Genomic DNA, 24,016 nt, shown 5'->3' on the forward strand with positions numbered 1-24,016 from the left:
CCACCTTTCCTTACTGACTGCAGTCTGCAGATTAGGAACTTGAGGATCCAGTTGCAGAGGAGGGAGCAGAGTCCTAGGTCTCAGAGTTTGGAGATGCATTTGGTTAGAATTATGGTGTAGAAGGAAGAAATAAAGTCAATAAATTGTCTGTCATAGGTGTCCTTATTATCCAGATGTTCCAGGGATGAGCATAAGGCCACAGAGATGGTGTCTCCTGTGGTATTGTTATTAGACTATTAGTTGAAAGACCCAGGTTTGAATCTCGCTATGGTGAATGGTGGAAATTGAATTCAATAAAAATCTGGAATTAAGAGTCTATTGTCAGAAAAACCCAACTAATTCAATAATGTCCTTTAGGAAAGGTAACATCCATTCTTATCTGGGCCTCCAAGCAACTCCAGACATACAGAAATGTAGTTGACTCTTAATTGCCCTCTGGCAATTAGGGATGGGCAATAAATACGAACCTTGTTAGCAATGCCCACATTCTGTGAATGAAAACAAATCATCCATCTGACAAAGAAAACAACGAGCTGCAGCTTCTCATTTGCTATGGAAAAAGGACACTACACTTGTACTCAATGATTTTAATCTGCATGTTGATTGTCTAAGTCATACAGGCAAGAGTAACATGGAAGATGAATTTGTAGAGTGCATCAGGGATTATTTCTCTGCAAATTGCATAGCCTAGCCAGGAACAAGCTATTTTAGATCTAGTGATGCATAATGAGGTAGGATTAATAAGAGATCTTATAGTTAAGGATCCACAAGGAGATAGCTTTCACAATCGAGAAGAATTTCAAATTCAATTTGAGGAAGTGTAGCTCTCATCTGAAAACTGGGTAATTAAGAAGGGATGAAGAAAGAGTTGCCTAAAGCGGGCTGGGAAAATAGACTAAGGGAAAAGTCAGTGAATGAGCAATGGCAGATATTTGAGCAGATACCATGACAGTGATGAACCATCCCTGGTTAACAAAAGTGATCATGGAGAATTTCTGATCAAAAACTCAGACAAAAGGGTGAAAACTAACAATAGGCCAGAGGATTGGAATTTTTTTTAGGAACTAGGATCAGATATCAAAAATGTGATAAAGAGAAGAAAATTGATGATGAAATTAAATTGGCAAGAAATATCAGAACAGGTAGCAAAATCATTAACAGTTATATGAAAGGAAAGAGAGTTGCTGAACTAAGTTTGGAACTAACAAAGTGGATTGATGAAGGTCGAGCATGGGCATGATCTACATGGACTTCAGTGAAGGGCTCAACAAGGTTCTTCATCGTAGACTGGTTAGCAAGCTTAGATCATATGTGCTACAGGGAGAACAAGCCACATAGATACAGAACTAGCTCAGAGGTAGAAGACAGAGGGTAGTGGTAGAGCGTTGTTTTCTGACTGGAGGCCTGTGACCAAAGGTGTGCCACAAGGATCAGTGCTGGGTCTCATTGCTTTTCCTCTTTATATGAATGATTTAGATGTGAACACAAGGAGTATGGTTTGTAAGTTTGCAGATGACACCAAAATTAGAGGTGTAATGGACAGCGAAGAAGGTTACCTCAGAGTACAATGGGTCCTTTATCAAATAGGTCAATGGGCTGAGGACTGGCAGATTGAGTTTAATTTAGAGAAATGTGAGGTACTGCATTTTGGAAAGATAAATCTGGGCAGGACTTATACACTTGATAGGAAGGCCCTGGGGAACGTGGCGGCACGGTGGCACAGTGGTTAGCACTGCTGCCTCACAGCGCCGGAGACCCGGGTTCAATTCCCGCCTCAGGCGACTGACTGTGTGGAGTTTGCACATTCTCCCTGTGTCTGCGTGGGTTTCCTCCGGGTGCTCCGGTTTCCTCCCACAATCCAAAGGTCAGGTGAATTGGCCATGCTAAATTGCCCGTAGTGTTAGGTAAGGGGTAAATGTAGGGGTATGGGTGGGTTGCGCTTCGGCGGGTCGGTGTGGACTTGTTGGGCCGAAGGGCCTGTTTCCACACTGTAATCTAATCTAATCTAATCTAAAAAAAACGTTGCTGAACAAACAGACCTTGCAGTGCAGGTTCATAGTTCCTTGAAAGTGGAGTCGCAGAAAGACAGGATAGTGAAGAAGACGTTTGGTATACTTACCTTTATTGGTCAGTGCATTGACTATAGAATTTGTGAAGTCATGTTGCAGCTGTACAGGGCATTGGTTTGGTCACTATTAGAATATTGAATGCAATTTTAGTCTACCTGTTGTAGGAAGGATATTATGAAGCTTTAAAGGGTTCACAAAAAATTTACAAGGAGGTTGCCAGGGTTGGACCATTTGAGCTATAGGGAAAGGCTGAATAGGCTGGGGCTACTTTCCCTGGAGCATTGGAGGCTGAGGGGTGACTTTATAGAGGTTTATAAAATCATGAGGGGCATAGACAGAGTCAATAGCCAAGATCTTTTCCTTAGGATGTGGGAATCCAAAACTAGAGGTGAGAGGTTTAAGGTGAGAGAGAAAAGACTTAAAAGTGGCTCAAGGAGCAACGTTTTCACAAGAGGGCGGTGTATGTATGGAATGAGCTGAAAGAGAAAGTGGTGGAGGCAGGTACAATTACAACATTTAAAAGGCATTTGGATAGGTATATGAGTAGGAGGGATATGGGTCAAATGAAAGCAAATGGGTCTAGATTAATTTAGGATATGTGGTCAACATGGAGGAGTTGAACCGAAAGATCTATTTCCATGCTGTGACTCTTGGAGAATGTACCTTGGGGAATTAACAATGGGGAGCAGGGAAATAACAGATAAATTACATCAATTTACTGCATCAGTAACCGTGGTAGAGGAACTTATAAACATCCCAAAGATAATAAAAACAAACAATGCGCTAATGAGATGAAAGGCTTTGTAACAGTCTGTATCACAACAGACAAAAGACTTTGACATATGAAAAACTTATGGAACTAAAGGCGGACAAATTGGCAGGGACTAATGGTGCATCCCAACAGTTTTAAAAGAAATGCATGAGAGTTAGTGGAGGAATTTGTCGAGATTTTCCAGAAATCACTAGATTCTGATAGGGTTCCAGTGGATTAGAAAAACATAAATGTGAACCTCTTGTTCAAGAAAGGAGGGAGGAATAAAGCAAAAAACTATCAACCAGTTAACCTAATATCTGTCATAGAAACAGAAATTAGAAGTACACCATTGTGCCCTTGGAGTCTGCTCTGCCATTCAATATGACTATAGCTGAACATCCAACTCAGTACCCTGTTCCTGCTTTCTCCTCATGATCTTTGATTGGTTTAACCCCAAGAACAACTTCTAACTCATTCTTGAAAACAATCAATGTTTTGGCCTCAACAGTTTTCTGGAGCAGAGAATTCCACAGGCTTACCACATTCTAGGTGAGTATATTTCTCCTTATCTCCATCCTAAATAGCCTACTTCATCTGCTTAAACTGTGGCCCCTGTTCTGGACTCCCTGATCACCAGGAACATCCTTCTTGAATTACCATGTCTAGTCCTTCTTCATTCTCCTAAATTCAAGTGAACATAGTCCTAACTGATCCAAACTCTCTTCACACGTCCGTCCTGCATCTCAGGAATCAGTTTGGTAAATCTTAGTTGTGTTCCCTTGACAGCCAGAAGATCTTTCTTCAAATAAGGAGAGCAATGCCACAAACATTACGCTAAGTTTGGTATCACCAACTCCTGTACAATTGCAGCAAGACATCCCTGCTCCCACACTCAAATCCTCTCACTATGATGGCTAACATATCATTTGTATAATGCTCCTACATGCTTACTTGCAGCAATTGGTATACAAGCCACCCAATTTTGTTTCACTGCCTCCTTTCAATCTTTCATTATTCTGATAATAATCTTTTTTACTTTTCTTTCTACCAGAGAATAATATCACATTTGTACACATTACGCTTATGCTGCTATGCATTTGCCCATTCACTCAATTTGTCTAAAACACATGAAGCATTTCTGCATCCTCACTATTCCCCCACCACCTAGCTTTTCATTGTCTGCAAACATGGAGATATTACATTTAGTTCAGTCATCTAAATCATTAATGTATGTTGTGAATAGCTGAGGTCCAAGTCCTTACCCATGTGGTAAACCATTAGTTGCTGCCAGCCACTCCAAAAATGACCCATTTATTCCTACACTTTATTTCCTGCCAACCAAATATTTCTCTATTCATGTCAATACACTACCTCCAATCCCATGCACTTTAATTTTCCATGTTAATCCCTAATGTGGGACCTTATTGAAAGCTTTTTGAAAATCCAAGTAAACCACATGTACGGCTCCTTCTTATCATCTCTACTACTGACATCTTCAAAAAATTCCAGTAGATTTGTCAAGCGTGATTTCCCTTTCATAAATCAATGTTAACTCTGTCTGATACCATCACTGTTTTCTAAGTGCTCTGCTATGAAATCTTTTATAAAGAACTGGCATTTCTTCACTACTGATGTCAGGCTAACAGTCTAAATCCCTGTTTTCTCTCCATCTCCTGTTTTAACAAACGGAGTTACATTAGCTACTCTCCAATCTATAGGAACTATTCCAGAGACTATAGAATTTGAAAGATGGTCACCAATACATTATTTCCGGGGCTACTTTCTTAAGTACTTTTCAACATAGATTACTGGGCCCTGGGGATTTATCAACTTTTAGTCCCAGTATGTTTCCCAACACCATTTCCCTACCAATATTGATTTATTTCAGTACCCCAGCCCTCATCAGTGTTCCTCATCATTTTTTAGGACATTATTTGTGTCCTCCTTTGTGAAAACAGAAGCAAAATCTGGATATTATTGGTCTGCCATCTCTTTCCTCCCCATTATAACATTTTCTTATTCATTCACAGAATTCTTATTTCTGACTGTAAGGAATCTACATTTGTTCCTCTTTGCATATTTGTAGAAGCTTATACAATCAGTTTGCATGTTCCCTGCAAGCTTACTCTTATACTTGTTTCCCCCTCTTACTAAATCCCTTTGACCTATTTTACTGAAATCTACAGTTCTACCAGTCCTCAGATCTGCCACTTTTTTGGGCAATTTAAAAGTCCCTTCCTTATAAAAGAGTATAAGGGCTGTAGTAGTATACTCAAAAGGGAAATCAGGAGGGCAAAAATGGGACATGAGATAGCTTTGGCAGATAGAGTTAAGGAAAATCCAAAGGGATTTTACAACTACATTAAGGGCAAAAGAGTAACTAAGGAGAGAATAGGGCCCCTTAAAAAGCAGTAAGGCCATCTATGTGTTGAGTGTAGGAGATGAGTGAGATACTAAACGAGCATTCTGCATCAGTGTTTACTGTGGAGAAGGTTATGGAAGCTAAAGAACTTGGGAAATAAATAGTGATATCTTGAAAAATGTCCATGTTACAGAGGGAAAGGTGCTGGATGTCTTAAAATGTTTAAATTGCCTATAGTGTCCAGGGATGTGCAAGCTAGATAGATTATCACAGGAAAGGATAAGGTAGTGGTGATAAGGTCTGGGTGGGATGCTCTTCAGAGGGTCAGTATGAACCTGATAGGCCAAATGGTCTGCTTCCACATCATAGGGATTCTACAATTCTATGAAGTTAGGTCACAGAGCAGTCATGATCTCATACAGTCATAGAGTCATAGAGATGTACAGCATGGAAACAGACCCTTTGGTCCGACCCGTCCATGCCAACCAGATATCCCAATCCAATCTAGTCCCACCTGCTAGCACCCAGCCCATATCCCTCCAAACTCTTCCTATTCATAAACCCATCCAATTGCATTTTAAATGTTGCAATTGTACCAGCCTCCGCCAGTTCCTTTGGCAGCTCATTCCATACACATACCACCCTCTGCGTGAAATAGTTGCCCCTTAGGTCCCTCTTATATCTTGCCCCTCTCACCCTAAACCTATGTCGTTTAGTTCTGGACTCCCCGACCTCAGGGAAAAGATTTTGCCTATTTATCCTATCCACGCCCCTCATAATTTTGTAAACCTCTATAAGGTCACCCCTCAGCCTCCGACGCTCCAGGGAAAACAGCCCGAACAGGCTGAATGGCAATGGGCTGAATGACCTACTCCTGTTCCTCTGTTTCTATGTTTATATCTTCCTATGAAATAGGAGAGGGTCTGCTTTAAACATCCAAAGATTGTGGAAGGAATTGCTGCTGATTACATTGCCGTTTGTTCAAGCAGTGTGGGGTGGTTACTGCAGATGAGCTGGTACCCAGGTTATGTGTAGAAAGAGAGATACAGCTGGCAGCAATTAGCTATTAGTAGTTTGTAAGTGGTCCATGACAAAGGCCTTCTGCCTGCTAATATGATTGGCTTCCAGGTAGCTGAATAACTCAAGGGTGTGAACGAGATAGCCAGAGCTATTCAGATACCTGGAAAGGGAGACAGTATCTGTTTTCTACAATTAAAAAATACCTAAAGCTTGAAGAAAGTAATATTATTTTTCCTTCACCAGTCACTGTGAACTGTTCTTTTTAGCCAAAAGGTCAGACTTTATAAATTGTGAACCACTCATCAGTGCCTCCTATAAACAAATGAAAGTACTTGGAGAAGAGAAACTGAGGATCAGCAAGTCCTGGTGTGACAAAAGGATCATCTCAGGGAACCCTGTAGGTGGGGACCATTGAGGGCTTTTGCCCAAAACGTCGATTCTTCTGCTCCTGGATGCTGCCTGACACCTGCTGTGCTTTTCCAGCACCACATTCTTGACTCTAATCTCCAGCATCTGCAGTCCTCATCTTTGCCTAGGGACGATTGAATGCCTTCCCAATTTTCCCTCCACCTGTAGTACCAATATTTTTTGTGCCTGCATGTGTATGCAGGGGAGTTTCTAAGGGGGTGAGAGTTTTAGCTAATAGAGTTATATGTCAACAATACATAATTGTTTATCTGTAGCTAGAATTTATGGCTGTTTAATTCAATTGTAAAAGCAATGGGAATAACAGCAGTGAATTTGGAAACCTTTGAAGCTGCAATTGCAAATACATTAACTGGGATGATCTGAGCAAGTTCACATCTCAGATATTTTCATTTTTGACAATTTTCAAATCTGGTATGTGTGAGAATGATATTTCTTTATATGCTATTTTGAACCATTACCTTCTAGTTACTTAGCAACTCCTACAGGTTTTGCACTGACAGAATTTGAATCACTAAGAGAAGTTAATGTTTAAAATTATTCTAAACAGAATTTTACCACAGAAGAACTAAAGTGAACCTAGCAGCAACAACAACCTGTTATACTTTTCTCGCCAGTTTCATCAAACTTACTATTTTCTTTGTACTAACAATTAGATAAATATAAATATGAAATTAAATTAACTGTATTGGAGATTTTTCACAAAAAGCTCTGTTGAAATTACATTTGCACTCTTGGATGAGATTACCTGCTGTAGCATCCTAAGTTTCTAAAATTCTGAATTTCATATTTGAAATCTTATCTGTACACACAAACCCAATTGCTGTTCAGCAGTGAAAACATCCAATGAAACTTCTGGTCATTGAGTTAGTATTTAGCCACTATCTTGCAAAACTTTGTCATGTCCAATAAGTTATAAGCATCTTTCTAATATGTCACTTATATATTAATATAAAACATTGCATGGCAATCTGAAATGTCTATATGCTTGATCTGCCTGAAGAGAAAACAATTATATGTTACTATAAAAGTTTTGGTCGACTGCAAGTACCAATAAAATTTATTCATTTTCCTGTAAGAACCATGCTAGTTTCTTCACCGAGTGACTAGCAATGGGATTAATGAGCCTAAACAGAGGAAAGACATGTTTTGTGAATGGATTTATTTAGGACTTTTCCTTCTTCAACACTGGAAAAAATTTTAATCCACGCGTGAACAGAATTTGCATAAAACCTCTGATAAAAGTTTCTCTGAAACAGAAAAGGACCCAAGAAAATCCCACATTATTAGTACGTTCCAATACCTTCCTTAAGGATTTCAAAGCATTTAATGTGCAATAAATAATTTTTAATTATTTGTATGTGTTAATGCACAGTAGCTAAATTCTACATAAAAAATCTCACAGAACACAATAAGATGAATAATCAATTTATCTGTTTCTAGTGAATTGGTCAATTTTTAAACTATAATCAAAATTGTTAAGGCAGATTATACGTTCACATATATAATGCCATTTGTGGGAGGTTGTCAGCTAAACATTAATCATTGTAATTCTTACATTATGACAGTGATTATACTTCAAAATTATTTCATTGACTACGAAGCGCTTTGGTCGAACCGAGGTTATAAAATGTGTGACATAAGATTTTTCCTCTTTCTTTTAATAACACCGTAAGAAATAGGATCAAAAATAGGCTTTTCAGCCCCCCTTGTTTCACCATTCAATGGCAGACCAGGGCTGATCCAATATTCCTTATGCCCTGTCTTTTGTCCGTATCCTGTCTTTTGTCCGTATCCCTTGATACTCCTACTAATCAAAATCTATCTATCTCAGCCTTAAATATAAACTGGAACTCTGCCCCCTCAACTGTCTGTGGCAAGGAATTCCAAAGACTCACAACTCTCTGAGAAGAATTTTTGCCTTAAATTGGTAGCCTCTTATTCTGAGACTATTTCCTCTGCTCCTACACACTCCAATGAGGGGACAGTTTCTCCCAGCACTTACCCTGTCATGCCCCTTAAGAGTCCTTTCTGTTTCAATCTTCTTAACTCCAGTGAGGAGAGTCCCTTCCTGTTTATCCTTTGCTCATAAGACAAGTCCTCCATATCAGGGATCATTCCAATGAACATTCTTTAAACTGTCTCCAATGAAATAGTTAAAAATCACACAACCACCTAATGAACAAGCAGCGCTTCGAAAGCTAGTGATTCTAAATAAACCTGTTGGACTATAACCTGGTGTTGTGTGATTTTTAATTTTGTCCACCCCAGTGCAACACTGGCACCTCCAATGAAATAATAAGTTATTTTAAAGTAGGAGGATCAAAATTGCACACAGTATTCCAGATGTGATTTTACCAGTACATTGCACAGTTGCAGTAATGCTTCCATATTCTTATCCTCTAACTGCCTTGAAATAAGGGCCTCAATTCCAATAACTTTCCTGATTACCTGCTGTACCTGTTTTAGCTTTCTGTGTTTCATGCTCAAGTACTCCCAAGGCTATTTACACTGCAGCTTTCTGCAGTTTTTCTCCCATTAATGGTGTTGGAAGAATATTTGGCCTTCAAGAGAACTTCCTATTAATTTCTGTATAGTGTTATAAATCTTCATTTTTCACTGGAGCCATTCCCATCCTCTGAAGAATCTAAAATGCTTAGGTAGTCATGAGAAAAACTGTAGTGAAGAGTTTGTGGGAATCATCTTACAAGAAAGTACTGCTAATGGAAACCTTGTCGACATCAGACTCAGGAGAAGTTTGAATACACACTAATTTTCACATATATCCAGAAACATTTAAGAGATAAATGACCAATTAATCTATTTCTGGTTGAGGGAATCATTTTGGTCAGTACATGCAAAGAATTGGTACTTATTCTTCAATTGTGCTGTGGGGTTTAGAATATCCACTTGAGTCTCAGATAAGGTAAATGGGACAGTTTATTATTTCATTGAAAGGACAATATCTCTTACAACACAATAATTCCTCAGGAATGTACTGGAATATCTATTTAGATTATGTGCACAAGTTCTGCTTGTTAGAAATCAGAGGTTAAAAAATTATGGGCAGGATCTATTTGAATTTTTGCTATGCACTGACAATGAACAAGGCCCCATTCCAACAATACAAATTTATTAAGTTGCCCCTCCGTAATGATACGCTAAAAAAAGCACACATCTTCAAATGAATTCTAATAAAGATGAATCAGAGTTCAGACCTGTCTCTATAATTTTTTAGAAACCATTGGGAAATACGGAGACTCAGCAAGAGGTGGATGAGTAAAGATAAGTGATTTCTGAGTACAGACTATGATTATCACATGACAGCCCAAGAGACTGGAATACAGCAAGTACATTAGCAGAGAGTCAGGCGATATTAGAAAATAGCTAGACAAATGGTAAGCAAAATAAGGGACGACTAGACAACAGCTAGATAGACCACAACAGAATCAAAATAAGGGAGATACAATACCAGGAGTATATAAACAGAGTATGGGGAGCTCTGAAGAGAAAAATTGGATGACAGCCAACTTCAAACAGAAGGCAGATGATCAAAATAGAAAACTACTGAAGGAATCAGAGCATAAATTAAGGAGAAAGGGAACACAGACGGGAGAATTAAGAACATAGCTGACAGGCAAATGCACAGCTGGAGCACTACTGTAATAATTCACAAAATGAGTAATATAATAATTTCAGATGAGTGAAGTAAGACCTAAAATGCAGAATTAACATCAACAAGCTAGCAAATTAGAAATCTTCCACAGTCAAGCCATACCCAAATCACATGAAAGATTTAATCCTGTCTGCCTGGCACAAACTGGTTAGGTGGCTAGTTAACCTGACAGACGGATGCTAATGTGCTGCTTCCTTCTGATAAGCTTCAATTTTAACTTGCTTTTAAAGCAGGCAGCAAGGCCACCAACAAAAATGTAATGGAATTTTTCTTTAAAGATACAGATTGTATTCCGGTGATTATTAATGCATGACTGTTGTTTTAAGCAGAGACCTGAATGGATAAACCATTGTGGTTTTCCTGCTAGGTGAAACGAACAGTAGAAACACAGATACGGTTCAACATACCATACCAACTTTCCCTCATGCCTTACTTCTACTATCAGGGAAGAATTCATCAGTGTGCAATAGCAGTCAGCATCCCTCTGCCTCAGAAGACAATAGACTGCATCTAGGATATATGTCATTCTGAATTGGAGATCATCATGGTGGCTGTAGAAGCCAATTCATATACGGCAGTCCCTTCTACAGCTGGCACTGATGTATATAGCATTGACCTGAAGTTAATTGGCATTTTTCCTTCCAGTAGGCTCTTCTTTCCCATCAACTGGTCATTCATTTGTCCACTTCCTTCCTCAACCAAAGATTCCCCAGCACTGTGGTTGACAGGGCCCATGGCTGTGTCCAACAAATTTCCCGCACTTTGGCCCTCACCCCCTCTCTTCCCTCCCACAATAACGCCTCACTCACCATTCCATTAGCATCCACATCCAGAGGATCATTAGCCACCATTTCCTCCACCTCCAACAGGATGCCATCACCAGACACATAGTCTTCTCGCTTGTCAGCCTTCTGCAAGGACCATTTCCTGTGAGACATTTTCATCCACTGCTCGTTCACTCCCAACGTATTCCCACACCCTGCAGCACCTTACACTGCAGTCCCAGATGTAACACCTGACCATTTACTTTCTCCTCCTCATTATCCTTCCAGGTGAGGCAGCACTTCATCTGCACTTAATTCAGTCTATTGTTCACAATGTGATCTCCTCTACATGGGGGACACGAAGTGCAGACTGAGTAACCACTTTGCAGAACACCTACATTCTGTGCCCAAAAAAAGACACTGAGCTTCCAGTTGCTTGCCATGTCAATGCACCACCATGCTCTCTGGCCAACATCTCTGTCTCAGGCTTGTTATAGTGCTCAGTGAAGCTCAGCACAAGCTGGAAGAACAGTACCCTCATTTTCCACTAAGGAATCTTGCAGCTTTCTCGACTTCACATCAATTTCAACAATTTTAAGGTTTGAGCACCTTTCCCCATGCTTTCCCCTACCCCGCACACCAGGCCTTGTCATTGCCCAGGCTGCGACCACACACTACCCTTTGTCAGTTAGTAATTGTCCTCATTAGCAGCTTTTCATTCCCCAAACTGACTTTTAACCACTCCTTTGTCTGTCCAACCATTTTTCTCTCTCTTTGGGCTCTGTCTCCACCTATCATTCATCCCTCCACCCCCAACCACATCCCATCTTCTGCATAAAAATTAGGAATCCGCCTACAAAACCAAGAAGCAAGAAAATCAACTATCAATGTCAACAGTGCTGGTGCGACAATACTGGCTACAGCATTGTCTTACCTTGTTTTTCATGTGCAAGTCAGAGACTGAATAACCTGTTTTAAACTTTTATCTTTTAATACATGTGTAGCATTAGTTTTCTTCTCGCACATGACAATGAATAAGCTCACTCTTCTTGTTAATTCAAGAAAACCTGGCTAAGTTAGTTTTTTTTTGAAAGCATAAGTTAATTTGGTGTGGGAGAAAGGTATCCACAAAGGATGAATTTTTTTTTATAAATTAATTTTTTTGCAACAACTGGGGAAGTAAGTGAAGAAAAAAAGGGAGCCAGTTCCTCCATCCTCACTCAGGAGTTCTGACGAAGAATCGTTGGGCTCAGAATGTTAATCTGCTTCTCTCTCTCTCTACGGATGCTGTCAACCCTACCAAACCTCTCCACTGCTTTCTGTTTGAGTTTCAATATCCCATTGGTAACAAAACAAATTGAGGAATCCCACCTGGGATCTGGTCGAAACTATAGGGGGCTTTAGAGGGTGGATATAGAGAGAATCTGGAAGCAGTCATCACCATTTTCATCTCAATTAGCTTCCAATACAGAACATAAATACTGCTGTTTGTACTGCATTGCAACTTTGATCACCAGGTACTATTTCATGGTCATGCCCAAGGCTGCACAAACAGTGTTGGTCACCAGTTCCATTCTGTAAAGAACTTTTTTTTTACTTTCAAAAATATACTTTATTTATAAAATAATTTGATGGTCTGTACAGTTGGTCATGCCATACTTATGTAAACATGTACATACAGAGATCAGAATTTATCATTTTTATACAGGTCTGTACATTTTTTCAATCATATGACCATATAATTAGCTGAGGCGTCAGCAGAGCCCAAATGACTGCATGGGCCCCCTGTTCTTCATTAGGCAGGCAGACTTTACACAGTGGTCTTTCCCCACCGCGCCTTGGCGGCAGCTGCCTCAAGCTTCAGCGCGTCCCTCAACACGTAGTCCTGGACCTTGGAATGTGCCAGTCTGCAGCACTCAGTCGGGGTCAACTCCTTCAGCTGGAAGATCAGCAGGTTTCGGACCACACAGAGAGCGTCCTTCACCGAGTTGATGATCCTCCAGGCACAGTTGATGTTTGTCTCTGTGTGCGTCCCGGGGAACAGGCCGTAGAGCACGGAGTCCCGTGTCACGGCGCTGCTCGGGACGAACCTCGACAAACACCACTGCAATCCTCTCCAGACTTCCTCTGCATAGGCACATTCCAGAAGGAGGTGTGTGACAGTCTCGTCCCCCCCGCAGCCGCTTCGAGGGCAGCGTGTGGTGCGGCTGAGAATCCGGGCATGCATAAAGGATCTCACAGGCAGAGCCCTTCTCACCACCAGCCAAGCCATGTCTTGGTGCTTGTTGGAAAGTTCTGGCGATGAGGCATTCTGCCAAATGGCTTTGACAGTCTGCCCAGGGAACCGCTTGATAGGATCCGCCCTCTCTTTTTCCCGAAGGGTCTCAAGGACACTACGTGCTGACCACTTCCTGATGGACTTGTGGTCGAAGGTGTTTTTCTTCATAAACTTCTCCACGAAAGACAGGTGATACGGAACGGTCCAACTACTCGGATCGTTCCGCGGCAGCGAGGCCAGGCCCATCCTTCGCAACACCGGGGACAGGTAGAACCTCAGTACGTAGTGACACTTGGTGTTTGCATACCGGGGATCCACGCACAGCTTGATGCAGCCACACACAAAGGTGGCCATCAGGGTGAGGGTGGCATTGGGTATATTTTTTCCCCCGTTGCCCAGATCTTTGTACAGCGAGTCCCTTCGGACCCGGTCCATCTTTGACCACCATATGAACTGGTAGATGGCCCGGGTGACTGCAGCGGCACAGGTTCTGGAATAGGCCAGACCTGTGCCACGTATAACAGCAATGACAGTGCCTCACACCTGATTCCCAGGTTTTTTCCCGCGATGGAGAGCGACCGTAGAGTCCATCTGCCCAGTTTCTGCCTCACTTTGATGATACGCTCCTCCCAAGACTTGGCGCACGCCCCATCCCCCCCGAACCAAATACCCAGCCTGACGGTGAAGGGGATCGAGGATTGATCGGCCCAGTTCCCAAAGAGCATGGCCTCACTCTTGCCTCAGTTTACCTTGGCCCCCGAGGCCCGTTCGAACTGGTCACATATGCACATGAGTCTGCGCACGGACAGCGGATCCGAGCAGAAAACGGCGACGTCATCCATGTACAGGGAGGCCTTAACCTACAGGCCCCCGCTGCCAGGAATAGTCACCCCTCTCAGGCTCGCATCCTTCCTGATTGACTCGGCAAATGGCTCTATGCAGCATACAAAGAAGGCAGGAGAGAGAGGGCAGCCCTGCCTGACTGCAGATCTGACTGGGAAGCTATCTGATTCCCACTCATTGATTGAGACTGCACTGACAATGTTGGTGTAGAGCAGTCTGATCCAATTGCAGATTCCCTCCCCAAAGCCCATTTTGGAGAGAACATCTCTCATATACCTGTGTGATATCCTGTCAAAGGCTTTCTCCTGGTCCAGACTGATCAGGCAGGTGCCCAACCCCCTGTCCTGCACGTAGGCACAGCACAGGTTTGGTCAGGGTGAATCACCGACCCCAGAGCAGACCTGACCCGGTTGGCGATTACCTTTGACAGAATTTTGTAATCCGCATTCAACAGTGAGATTGATCTCCAATTTTTGAGTTCCTCCCTCTCCCCCTTCCGCTTGTAGATGAGGGTGATGATGCCTTTCCTCATGGATTCATTCATGGTACCTGTCCGAAGCATACTGACATACACCTCCAGCAGGTCCTGGCCAATCAAGTCCCACAGAGCGGAATAGAGCTCGACCGGTAAGCCGTCGCTTCCGGGAGTTTTAGTCTTTTCGAAGGACTCGAGGGCCTTGGTCAGCTCGTCCAGAGATAGCGGCTGGTCCAGCCTCTCCCGTGTTCTGTCGTCTAAGACCTCCGTGATAGAGGACAGGAACGACTGGGAGGCTGCGCTGTCGGTCGGCTTCGCGTCATACAGACTGGCATAGAAGGATTTACTGATCCTCATGACGTCAGCCTGAGATGACGTTATCGAGCCATCTTCTTCCTTCAAGCTGCTGAGCACAGAGCTCTCTTTGTGCACCTTCTGGAAGAAGAAACGTGAGCACGTCTTGTCCTGCTCCACCGAGCGGATTCTGGACCGGAAGATTCTCTTGGAGGCCTCCGAAGCAAAGAGCGAGGCTTGCTGGCCCTTCACCTCCTTGAGGTCCTCCGTGACATCCATCCCCATCGTCTGCAGCAGGAGCAGATTCTGCATACTTTCCTGAAGCTGGGACAGTTTTCCCCGCCTCTCTCTCGCCTCCTGAACACCTTTGAGGATGAAGAACCTCTTGATGTTCCCTTTTACTGTTTCCCACCAGTCCGCTGGGGACTCAAAGAGGGGCTTCACGGTTCTCCAACCTGCGTAGTCCCTCTTAAGCTCCTCAATGTTTCCCGGGATCAACAGCTTTGTGTTCAGCTTCCACGTTCCCTTACCAGCCCGCTGCTCGTCCTGTAGGTGACAGTCGGCCAGCAGGAGGCAGTGGTCAGAAAAGAACACCGGCTTGACGTCGGTGGATCTGACCGAGAGCATTCAGGACACAAACAGGTAATCTATCCTTGAGCAGATAGACCCGTCTGCCTGTGACCAGGTGTATCTACGCTAAGCTCCGTCTGCAGGGGTGCTGAAGACGTCGTGCAGCTTGGCATCTTTTACCGTGTCCATCAGGGCTCTGGACGTGGTGTCCAGTTTGCTGTCCCCCCCGCCGGAGCGGCCATCTGCATCAATGATACAGTTGAAGTCTCCAGCCAGACTGACCGGCCTGGACGTAGCCAGCAACAGTGGAAGCTGCTGCAGGACGGCCAACCGTTCACTCTTACCCACTGGGGCGTACACATTAATCAGTCTCAGGGGAGCATTCCTGTACATGACGTCGGCGACGAGGATGCACCCGCCCACCACCTCCTTAACCTCAGAGATGGTGAAGTTGCTTCCTCGCAACAGGATACCCAGGCCGGAGGCGCGGCTATCGTTGCCCCCCGACCAAACTGACGGCCCGTGGACCCACAAGCTCGACCATCTCCTGTAGCTGCTGAGGTGCAGTATCCCACACTCCTGCAGAAACAGGACGTCGGCTTTAACGTTGGCCAGCAAGGCCATCGTAGAAACACATCGCGTAGCCGATTTGATGCTACGCACATTGATGCTGGCAATTTTTAACCCCATTTTAACAGGTTACAAGGTTGACACTGTCCATTTGCTGCTGGTCTTGCCCCTCTGGGGTAGCTATGTGCATCCCCGTGGTGACGGCAAACTGCTGGTCCCTCCCAGGGCTGAGGTAGCTGTCCGGCTCCACGCTGGAGCCATTTCCCCGCTCTGGTATCTTCGGGTCGGGCCCAGGGTCCGCATAGTTCAGTTCTCCATCTGACAGCAGGGCTGTCACAGGACCGCTGCTCCCAGTTACCTGGAGCTGGGGGCCGGTGGGTACCTCTTGGTTCTCACCGGGTTGGGGGAGGCCTTTACCCGTCCCCTCAGAGGGATTGTCTTTTCCTGCTTGGGCAGTGCTGCCCTCCTTTTTCCCCACGGCGCTCTGTCTCTTCCTCTGGTGACGACCCTCCTTGTGCCCGTCCTCACCGTCGGAAGAGCTGCCTGTATCCTCGCCGTGTAGGTGTTGCTTCCCCCCTCGCTGGGTGGCTTTGGGAGGTTTCCTCTTCCTGCTTTTAACGGTAATCCAATCTTCTGCCTCCTTTGATCCCTTCTCTTCCATTTCCTCTGTCTGTCCTGGAGGAGCTTTGATCGGCTGCTGCATCTCCCCGCTGTCTGCCGTCTGCTCCGCTACAGCCTGCCCTTCCTTTTGGGTACCTCCATACACCGTTCCCGTGCTGTTTTGTGGTACCTTGCTGGTCTTAGGCGGTCCACGGCTCGTGTTGCCACCTCCGGCCATCTGTGCGTAGGCGGCAGCCCCTCGTCTTGGGCAGGCCTTGTACATGTGGCCCGCCTCTCCGCACAGATTACAGTTCTTGGCCTCCTTACATTCCTTGGTCGGGTGGCCTTCCTGCTTGCAGTTTTGGCAGACGGTCACCTTACAATCCGCCACCATGTGGCCTGATCTCCCGCAGGTTCGGCACACTTTTGGCTGCCCTGCGTATGTCAGGGAACCTCTGCTTCCTCCGATGGCAAAGCTGGAGGGTGGGTGGAGGACGTTCCCACTGGCATCGACCCTCAGGGTTACCCTGACCTGTCGTTTGCTGGTCCAGATCCCGAAAGAATCGACCACATCGGTACTCTCTCCCTCGACCTGGACGTATCTTCTCAAGAAGGTCAGGACATCTGCTGCTGGGACGTGAGGGTTGTACATCTGGATTGTTACAATCCGACTCCTTTGCGCAGGAAGCACACACAACGGGACCGCCGACAAGATGGCTTCAGGCTGTGTGAAAAAGTCCTGTGCCAATATGGCGCTGGGCTCCTGCATGCTCCTTGACATTGACCAATACATCTAATATTTTGGTGCACTTACCCATCAGTGAACCTTTGCAGGCTATCCCAACAAAGTTTGTTTTCTGAGTCCTCAAAACTTACATATGGCATAATTCCACAGCCAGTTGGCACCTAGTCTGTTCTTTCTTCCTGCCCAGGCCAATTAATGCCTGATGTCTCATGACATGTAAATCTGGTTTCTAATCTGTCCCGTAAGATCCACACTATATCTGACTTATAGCTGTCAGTGTGAAATCAATAATAATCTGTGCATTCATCATCACTCTCTTCTTGGTGCTCCTCCATTATCTGACCAAGTTGTGCTTCTTGTCTATCAGAAAGGAGCACAATATTAAAAGTGTAATGTGAGGAGGGAGAAGTAAAAGCTATATCTTTACAACATCTGCAGCTTAAAAACAGATGAGTGTTGGATACAAGGAATTGAGATGTGAATGAAAATGGATGTGAGAATGAAGATGAAGTAATAGGACATTCCTGCTTTTATCATTTCAGCCCCAGTGCTGGCCTGGGCCTCAGGAATGAATGTCCTAACAATGGACAACACAATATTCTCCATGAAGGTTAGGACATCTAGACACACTTGTTACTCTCTAGTTAGGTTCTGCTACCTCTGGTCATGCACCACCTTGACCTACAAGTGAGAGAGAATGTGTTGCATGTTATGTAATTTGTTTATGTGATGTGACTGTCGTGGCTGAACAGCTGGCAGTGTGTGCAATCTGTGAAATGTAAATATAAAACTTGCTGCAGTAGTGTCAAAAGGTGATATTATATATAATTAATGTAAAGTTGGAGGCTTGATTAATATGTGTCATTGCAAGGTTATGATTGGGGTCTTGTATTTTGAACAGTGGCTAAAGCCATTGATGCATTTGGCAGGATATGACATTTGAAAATGCATTTAATGTGAAGCATAGAACTTCCTAGCCACTACATCTAGATCCAATGAGCTTGACTCCCCTCATTGACTCCATGACTATCTGCTTCCATTGCTATTTGACAAACTATCTTGAGTGCATCTGGCCATGTCATTTCCCCTTCTTTGCACATCCTACACCAAATCCTCCATGCAGCATCTGAAACTTTGAATCTAGAAGCTTATTGTCTCTTCTGTGGTAACATTGCTGAATCTTTTCCAGGTTAGTTTTTCTTCAACTAAGTTTCTCTTAGCACCTACTAACCAAATAAACCACCCCTTTAACAGGTCCAAGTTGGCTTTATCATTAAATGTGCCAACCATCCAAAATGTTGCTGATGTTTCCAACCAATGAAAACAGCAATTAGCAATGCTTGGATGAAGAAACAATTTAAATGAATGTGCTACATGCATTGCAATCTACAGGATGGTACCAGCAGATAGGTGCAGTTTGGCTTTGGTGCGATCTGACCTGTTGTGCCTCTCTGAACTGCTCCTGCTCTTCTTCGTCTGAAAAAGCAGAATTAAAGTGAATACTAATTGGAAACACATCAGCAATGAAAACCTTTGGCAGAAAGGGTAATGTCTTGCATTGACTTGTCCTGTACTAAATGGTGATTGAAAAAGTTATTTCAAGTGCATTTTCTTCGGCCACTTGGTTGCATACTCATTGGAATAGTGATTGGCATAAATCATGGGAACAACAGGAGGATTATGTTGGAGTGCAAGATAATTTTATTTTAAATCTCTTCAATGATAGTGTACAAGACAAGCTTTTAAGGGAGAAGCAAAGTTTGTCTCACTCATTGATTTTCAGACAGTTTCACTGCTGGTTTCATCAGTGTTTTCCTCAAACATTCAAAGATTGTCCATAATAAAAGCAACTGAAATAAGCAGCCAAATATTTTTTTTATTTTTGTTTTATTTGTAGTGTTTTGATTCTAGATTAGAGTGGTGCTGGAAAAGCACAGCAGTTCGGGCAGCATTCGAGAAGCAGGAGAATTGACATTTCGGGCAAAAGCCTTTTATCAGGAATAGAGGCAGAGTGCCTGCAGGGTGGAGAGATAAATGAGAGGAGGGGTGGGGGTGGGGAGAAAGTAGCATAGAGTACAATAGGTGAATGGGGGTGGGGATAGAGGTGATAGGTCAGGGAGGAGGGTGGGGGAAGGTAGCAAAGAGTACACTGGGTGAATGAGGGCAGGGATGAAGGTGATAGGTCAGAGAGGAGGGTGAGCTGGAAATGTGTTGCTGGAAAAGCGCAGCAGGTCAGGCAGCATCCAAGGAGCAGGAGAATTGACGTTTCGGGCATGAGCCCTTCTTCAGGAATGGCTGGGCTCATGCCCGAAACGTCGATTCTCCTGCTCCTTGGATGCTGCCTGACTTGCTGCGCTTTTCCAGCAACACATTTTCAGCTCTGATCTCCAGCATCTGCAGTCCTCACTTTCTCCTCAGAGAGGAGGGTGGAGTGGATAGGTGGAAAGGAAGATAGGCAGGTAGTTGAAATATTGGGCCACAGGGCCAAGACCATTCCCTCCATGATTACCTGGTCAGGTCCACGCCCCCCAACAACCTACCCTCCCATCCTGGCACCTTCCCTTGCCACCACAGGAATTGCAAAACCTGCGCCCACACCTCCTCCCTCACCTCCACCCAAGGCCCCAAAGGAGCCTTCCACATCCATCAAAGTTTTACCTGCACATCCACCAATATCATTTATTGTATCCGTTTCTCCCGATGCGGTCTCCTCTACATTGGGGAGACTGGACGCCTCTCAGCAGAGCGCTTTAGGGAACATCTCTGGACACCCGCACCAATCAACCACACCGCCCTATGGCCCAACATTTCAATTCCCCCTCCCACTCAGCCGAGGACATGGAGGTCCTGGGCCTCCTTCACCGCCGCTCCCTCACCACCCGATGCCTGGAGGAAGAACGCCTCATCTTCCGCCTCGGAACACTTCAACCCCAGGGCATCAATGTGGATTTCACCAGTTTCCTCATTTCCCCTTCCCGCACCTCACCCTAGTTCCAAACTTCCAGCTCAGCACTGTCCCCATGACTTGTCCTAACTGCCTATCTTCCTTTCCACCTATCCACTCCACCCTCCTCCCAGTACCACTCTAATCATCTTCATCCCCATCCCCATTCACCCAGTGTACTCTTTGCTACCTTCCCCCACCCTCCTCCCTGACCTATCACCTCCATCCCCACCCCCATTCGCCTATTGTACTCTATGCTACTTTCTCCCCACGCCCACCCTCCTCTCATTTATCTCTCCACCCTGCAGGCACTCTGCCCCTATTCCTGATGAAGGGCTTTTGCCCGAAACGTCAATTTTCCTGCTCCTCGGGATGCTGCCTGAACTGCTGTGCTTTTCCAGTACCACTCTAATCTAGAATCTGGTTTCCAGCATCTGCAGTCATTGTTTTTACCTTGTAGTGTTTTGACACAACTAAGTTATTTAATAAAATATTTCAAAGTGCACTTAAGAATCAATGGGTACAAGGCCAATTTATCATTCAGGCTTACATTAACCCTTACAAGAGTAAAAACAATATTTAAGACTAAAATTTGAATAGCGGTTCAATATTGTTCTCAGCTCAAAATCTCATGATATCCTAAGTCCAATAAAGATAAAAGAGTTAAATTGAACAGAGAACTGTGGATGCTGAAACAAAACCAGAAATTGCTGGAGAAAATCAGGAAGTCTGGGAACATCGATGGAGAGAAAGCAAAATTAATGCTTCGAGTCTAATGACCTTCTTTAGAAGGATCATTGGAGTGGATCAAAAGCATCAGAGAGTTTGCTTGCCCTTAAAACTACCGAGGCATTAAATAGCCACTGTGACAGGGGAATTTGGAGACAGGCCTGGTAGCCATTTTCAGTGCAGGAAGGGAGTACCTTCTTTAGGAGCCCCATGGCTATTAAAGACATTACCCCAATAAAAATCAGCTGTCAGTCCTTTAACCTTTCTCTCCACCCCACTCCAGTGACTCTAACAGGGCCTTCTACCTCTCTCAGCCTTTTCACTTAGGTCTTCCAGACAGGCCTATCCATAAGACTGCACTTACCTCCAAATCTGAGCTACATGACTCTTCTTCCCCATGGACTGCCTACAGTTCCAGCAGCAGCCACTGCTCGATCATGATGCTATCAGATTTACAAAAATGCCAGTCAATTATATCGGTAGGTATCTCTCTAGGGTGGAATCTCATTCTAGATGAGGGTAAAACTACCACTCTGAAACATTTAAAGTTGCTCCCACATAAAATTGCTGTGAGGCAAGCAAATTCTGAGTTGGCAGATTTAAGGCCAACTTCTCCACAATGGAAGATGGTTGGAGAGTATTTCCCCTCAAAATCCAGTGAAGACGTACATAAATGCCCCCTTGATATTCAATAGCATTGTAAGTATAAAAAATCTCAAATATTCTGCAAGCTTCCATTAACAACAAATCAAACTATATCAGCCACATAAATACTAAATGCAAGAACAGATCAGACTGACTTGCCAACTTCCAATTCCCTTTCCACCAGCTGTGAATCCTGTCAGGAGTGTGATGAAACACCTAGATAAGTGCAGCTCAAGCAATATTCAGGATGCTCAATACTATCCAGGTAAATTAAGCAGTCTTATTGATAAGGACCTCATCCACAACCTTAAAGCATTGATTTCCTCCAACACTACACAATGTGACTTCGGTGCATTTCAGCAATGAAATGGTCTGCAGCAACTTATTAAGGCTTCTTCAATAGCACCAGCCATTCCTACAACTTCTACTATATAGAAGAACAAGAAGAACAAGTGCATGGGAACATCACCATCTGTAAGTTTGTCATATTTACGTATCCACCAACTGAGGTCGAAGCTAATAATTTATAATAACGACACAGAAGATGCCACAATGTAGAGATGGCCTCTGAAGGATAGGTTATCCATTTTTAAATTTAAAGTGGTCAAGGTTATCTGATCATGATCATGGAGGAACAATCCCCTCATGGGACAGCCAGCAAATGCAGCTCTCGTTCGGAGTCAGAGAGCCCCAGGGAGAAGAGGAGGTGCTTGTTGGGAAGTGAAACCTCTCAGGCAATTCCGAGAGAAGTCAATGTGTCTGGACTTCTGTGGTATCCAGATCTGCATCTTGAGTTCAAGATCAGGTCTCTGATGATCTGAAGACATGGAGATCTCAGCCAATAATTGCAGACATTACATACCAATTTTTCAGGAAAGTCCACAGGCAAAAAATATATTTAAAAAAAAATATTGGTTGATTCATTTTCAGAAAAATAAACCATTTATGCTAAATTTTTAAATTTAAACTCATTAATTAATTTATTGATAAATGCCTTATTTTTGGACTGTTGAATCAATCTAGAAGATCTTACTAATCATTGGTATTTGAATAAATGTTGGGAAGAGGCCAAGGATAGATACTTTATATACAATGTATCAGGACATAAGTTAAAACTTTTCACGGAAGATGCTATTTCAGAAAATAGAAAAATAATTCATTCATAAAGAAACTTACTGCTGAAACTAGAATGTTCAATTATCACACATTTTATGTAATTATCGACCAATCACAAATTCAAATACAAAGCAGTGCCTAAAAATGGCATAAAAATTTGGATCATTCCATTTTACCAACATCAGATTCAAAGCTGGGAAAAATAAGCAAGGCATACCGAGCAATTAATTTTGTGCTTTAAGGTAACATTTTTGAAACTATAGGGAAAAAAAGAACTTACCACAGTCACTGTACTGGCTAGAGGCAGACATTTGTCTTTTCCAAGTAACACTGGAGAATAAAACAGGGCTATTGTTACTTTTGTATCTATAGTAGATTGTGTTTATGTTTGTATGGAGACATGCTTCTATTTCTTTTATTAGCCAAACTTCCTTATTTGTGTCAAGTTGCTGTGGTATGCAAAATTATTCAGACATTGTTACAAATGCTAGTTTGTTGCGAGGAGCTACTAATTTTAGAGAAATCAGCCAATTCCTAAAGTGTTGTCGTCTCCTACTTTATAGAAGTTGATTTCCAAAGCAGAATTTTTGGGTTACACAAAGATCAGGGACAGAGTTGGATGGGACCTAAAAATACTGCCCTGGTTGGCCTGCAAATTGGTGACTTTGCTCCTGACTGTAGCCATTTTAGGGCACACTGGTTTAGAGCTAAGAAGGTTGCTCAACCCCATGAGATGGGCACACAACGATATATAAAGAAAACCGGCAGTACTCTAGACCCTTTCTGCCTGCCTGGTTGCAGATACAGCCAAAGGCTGCCATGTAGAGAAATCTCTACCGGGGTGCCCTGGCATTTTCTTTTTGGTTTATGTTTAATTTTTTTAAAAAGCACTTGGTGAGAAAGCATTTTCAGGCTGAAATATTTCTCAGTTACTCACTGCTTACTACACCCAAAAACTCCTATAAAGAGCATTCTCATTCAAACTACAAAGAACGGCTGTCTCCCCCAGGGTACTATTTAGGACTTGGGTTCCAATTCCTATTTCCTAGCCTAAAAGTGAAATTCAGCCTTCAATAGCTGCTTTTACTACTCCGACTGCAGGAAATGGGAGTGTGATAATGAAAGATCCTTATGAT

The 24,016-nt window shown here is 43.5% G+C and overlaps 1 protein-coding gene across 6 annotated transcripts in view; it reads right to left on the reverse strand.

The window, feature by feature from the left end:
* Window positions 1-24,016, reverse strand: part of LOC122564287 (uncharacterized protein C7orf57) — a 149,647-nt gene that overhangs the window by 114,239 nt on the left and 11,392 nt on the right. For 5 of the 6 annotated variants that reach the window (XM_087978454.1, XM_043718963.2, XM_087978452.1 and 2 more), the window contains exon 2: window positions 23,161-23,210. The exons of the other annotated variant lie outside the window; for it this stretch is intronic. In XM_087978454.1, the coding sequence (XP_087834580.1) occupies window positions 23,161-23,191 (31 nt within the window). In that variant the 5' untranslated portion in view covers window positions 23,192-23,210. The remainder of the gene's footprint in view (window positions 1-23,160; window positions 23,211-24,016) is intronic. 6 annotated transcript variants of the gene reach the window in all.

The sequence above is a fragment of the Chiloscyllium plagiosum genome, unplaced genomic scaffold, assembly GCF_037043375.1.
Source record: "Chiloscyllium plagiosum isolate Xiang-an unplaced genomic scaffold, Cpla_swu_hap1 HiC_scaffold_34, whole genome shotgun sequence".
In the NCBI taxonomy this organism is placed as follows: domain Eukaryota; kingdom Metazoa; phylum Chordata; class Chondrichthyes; order Orectolobiformes; family Hemiscylliidae; genus Chiloscyllium; species Chiloscyllium plagiosum.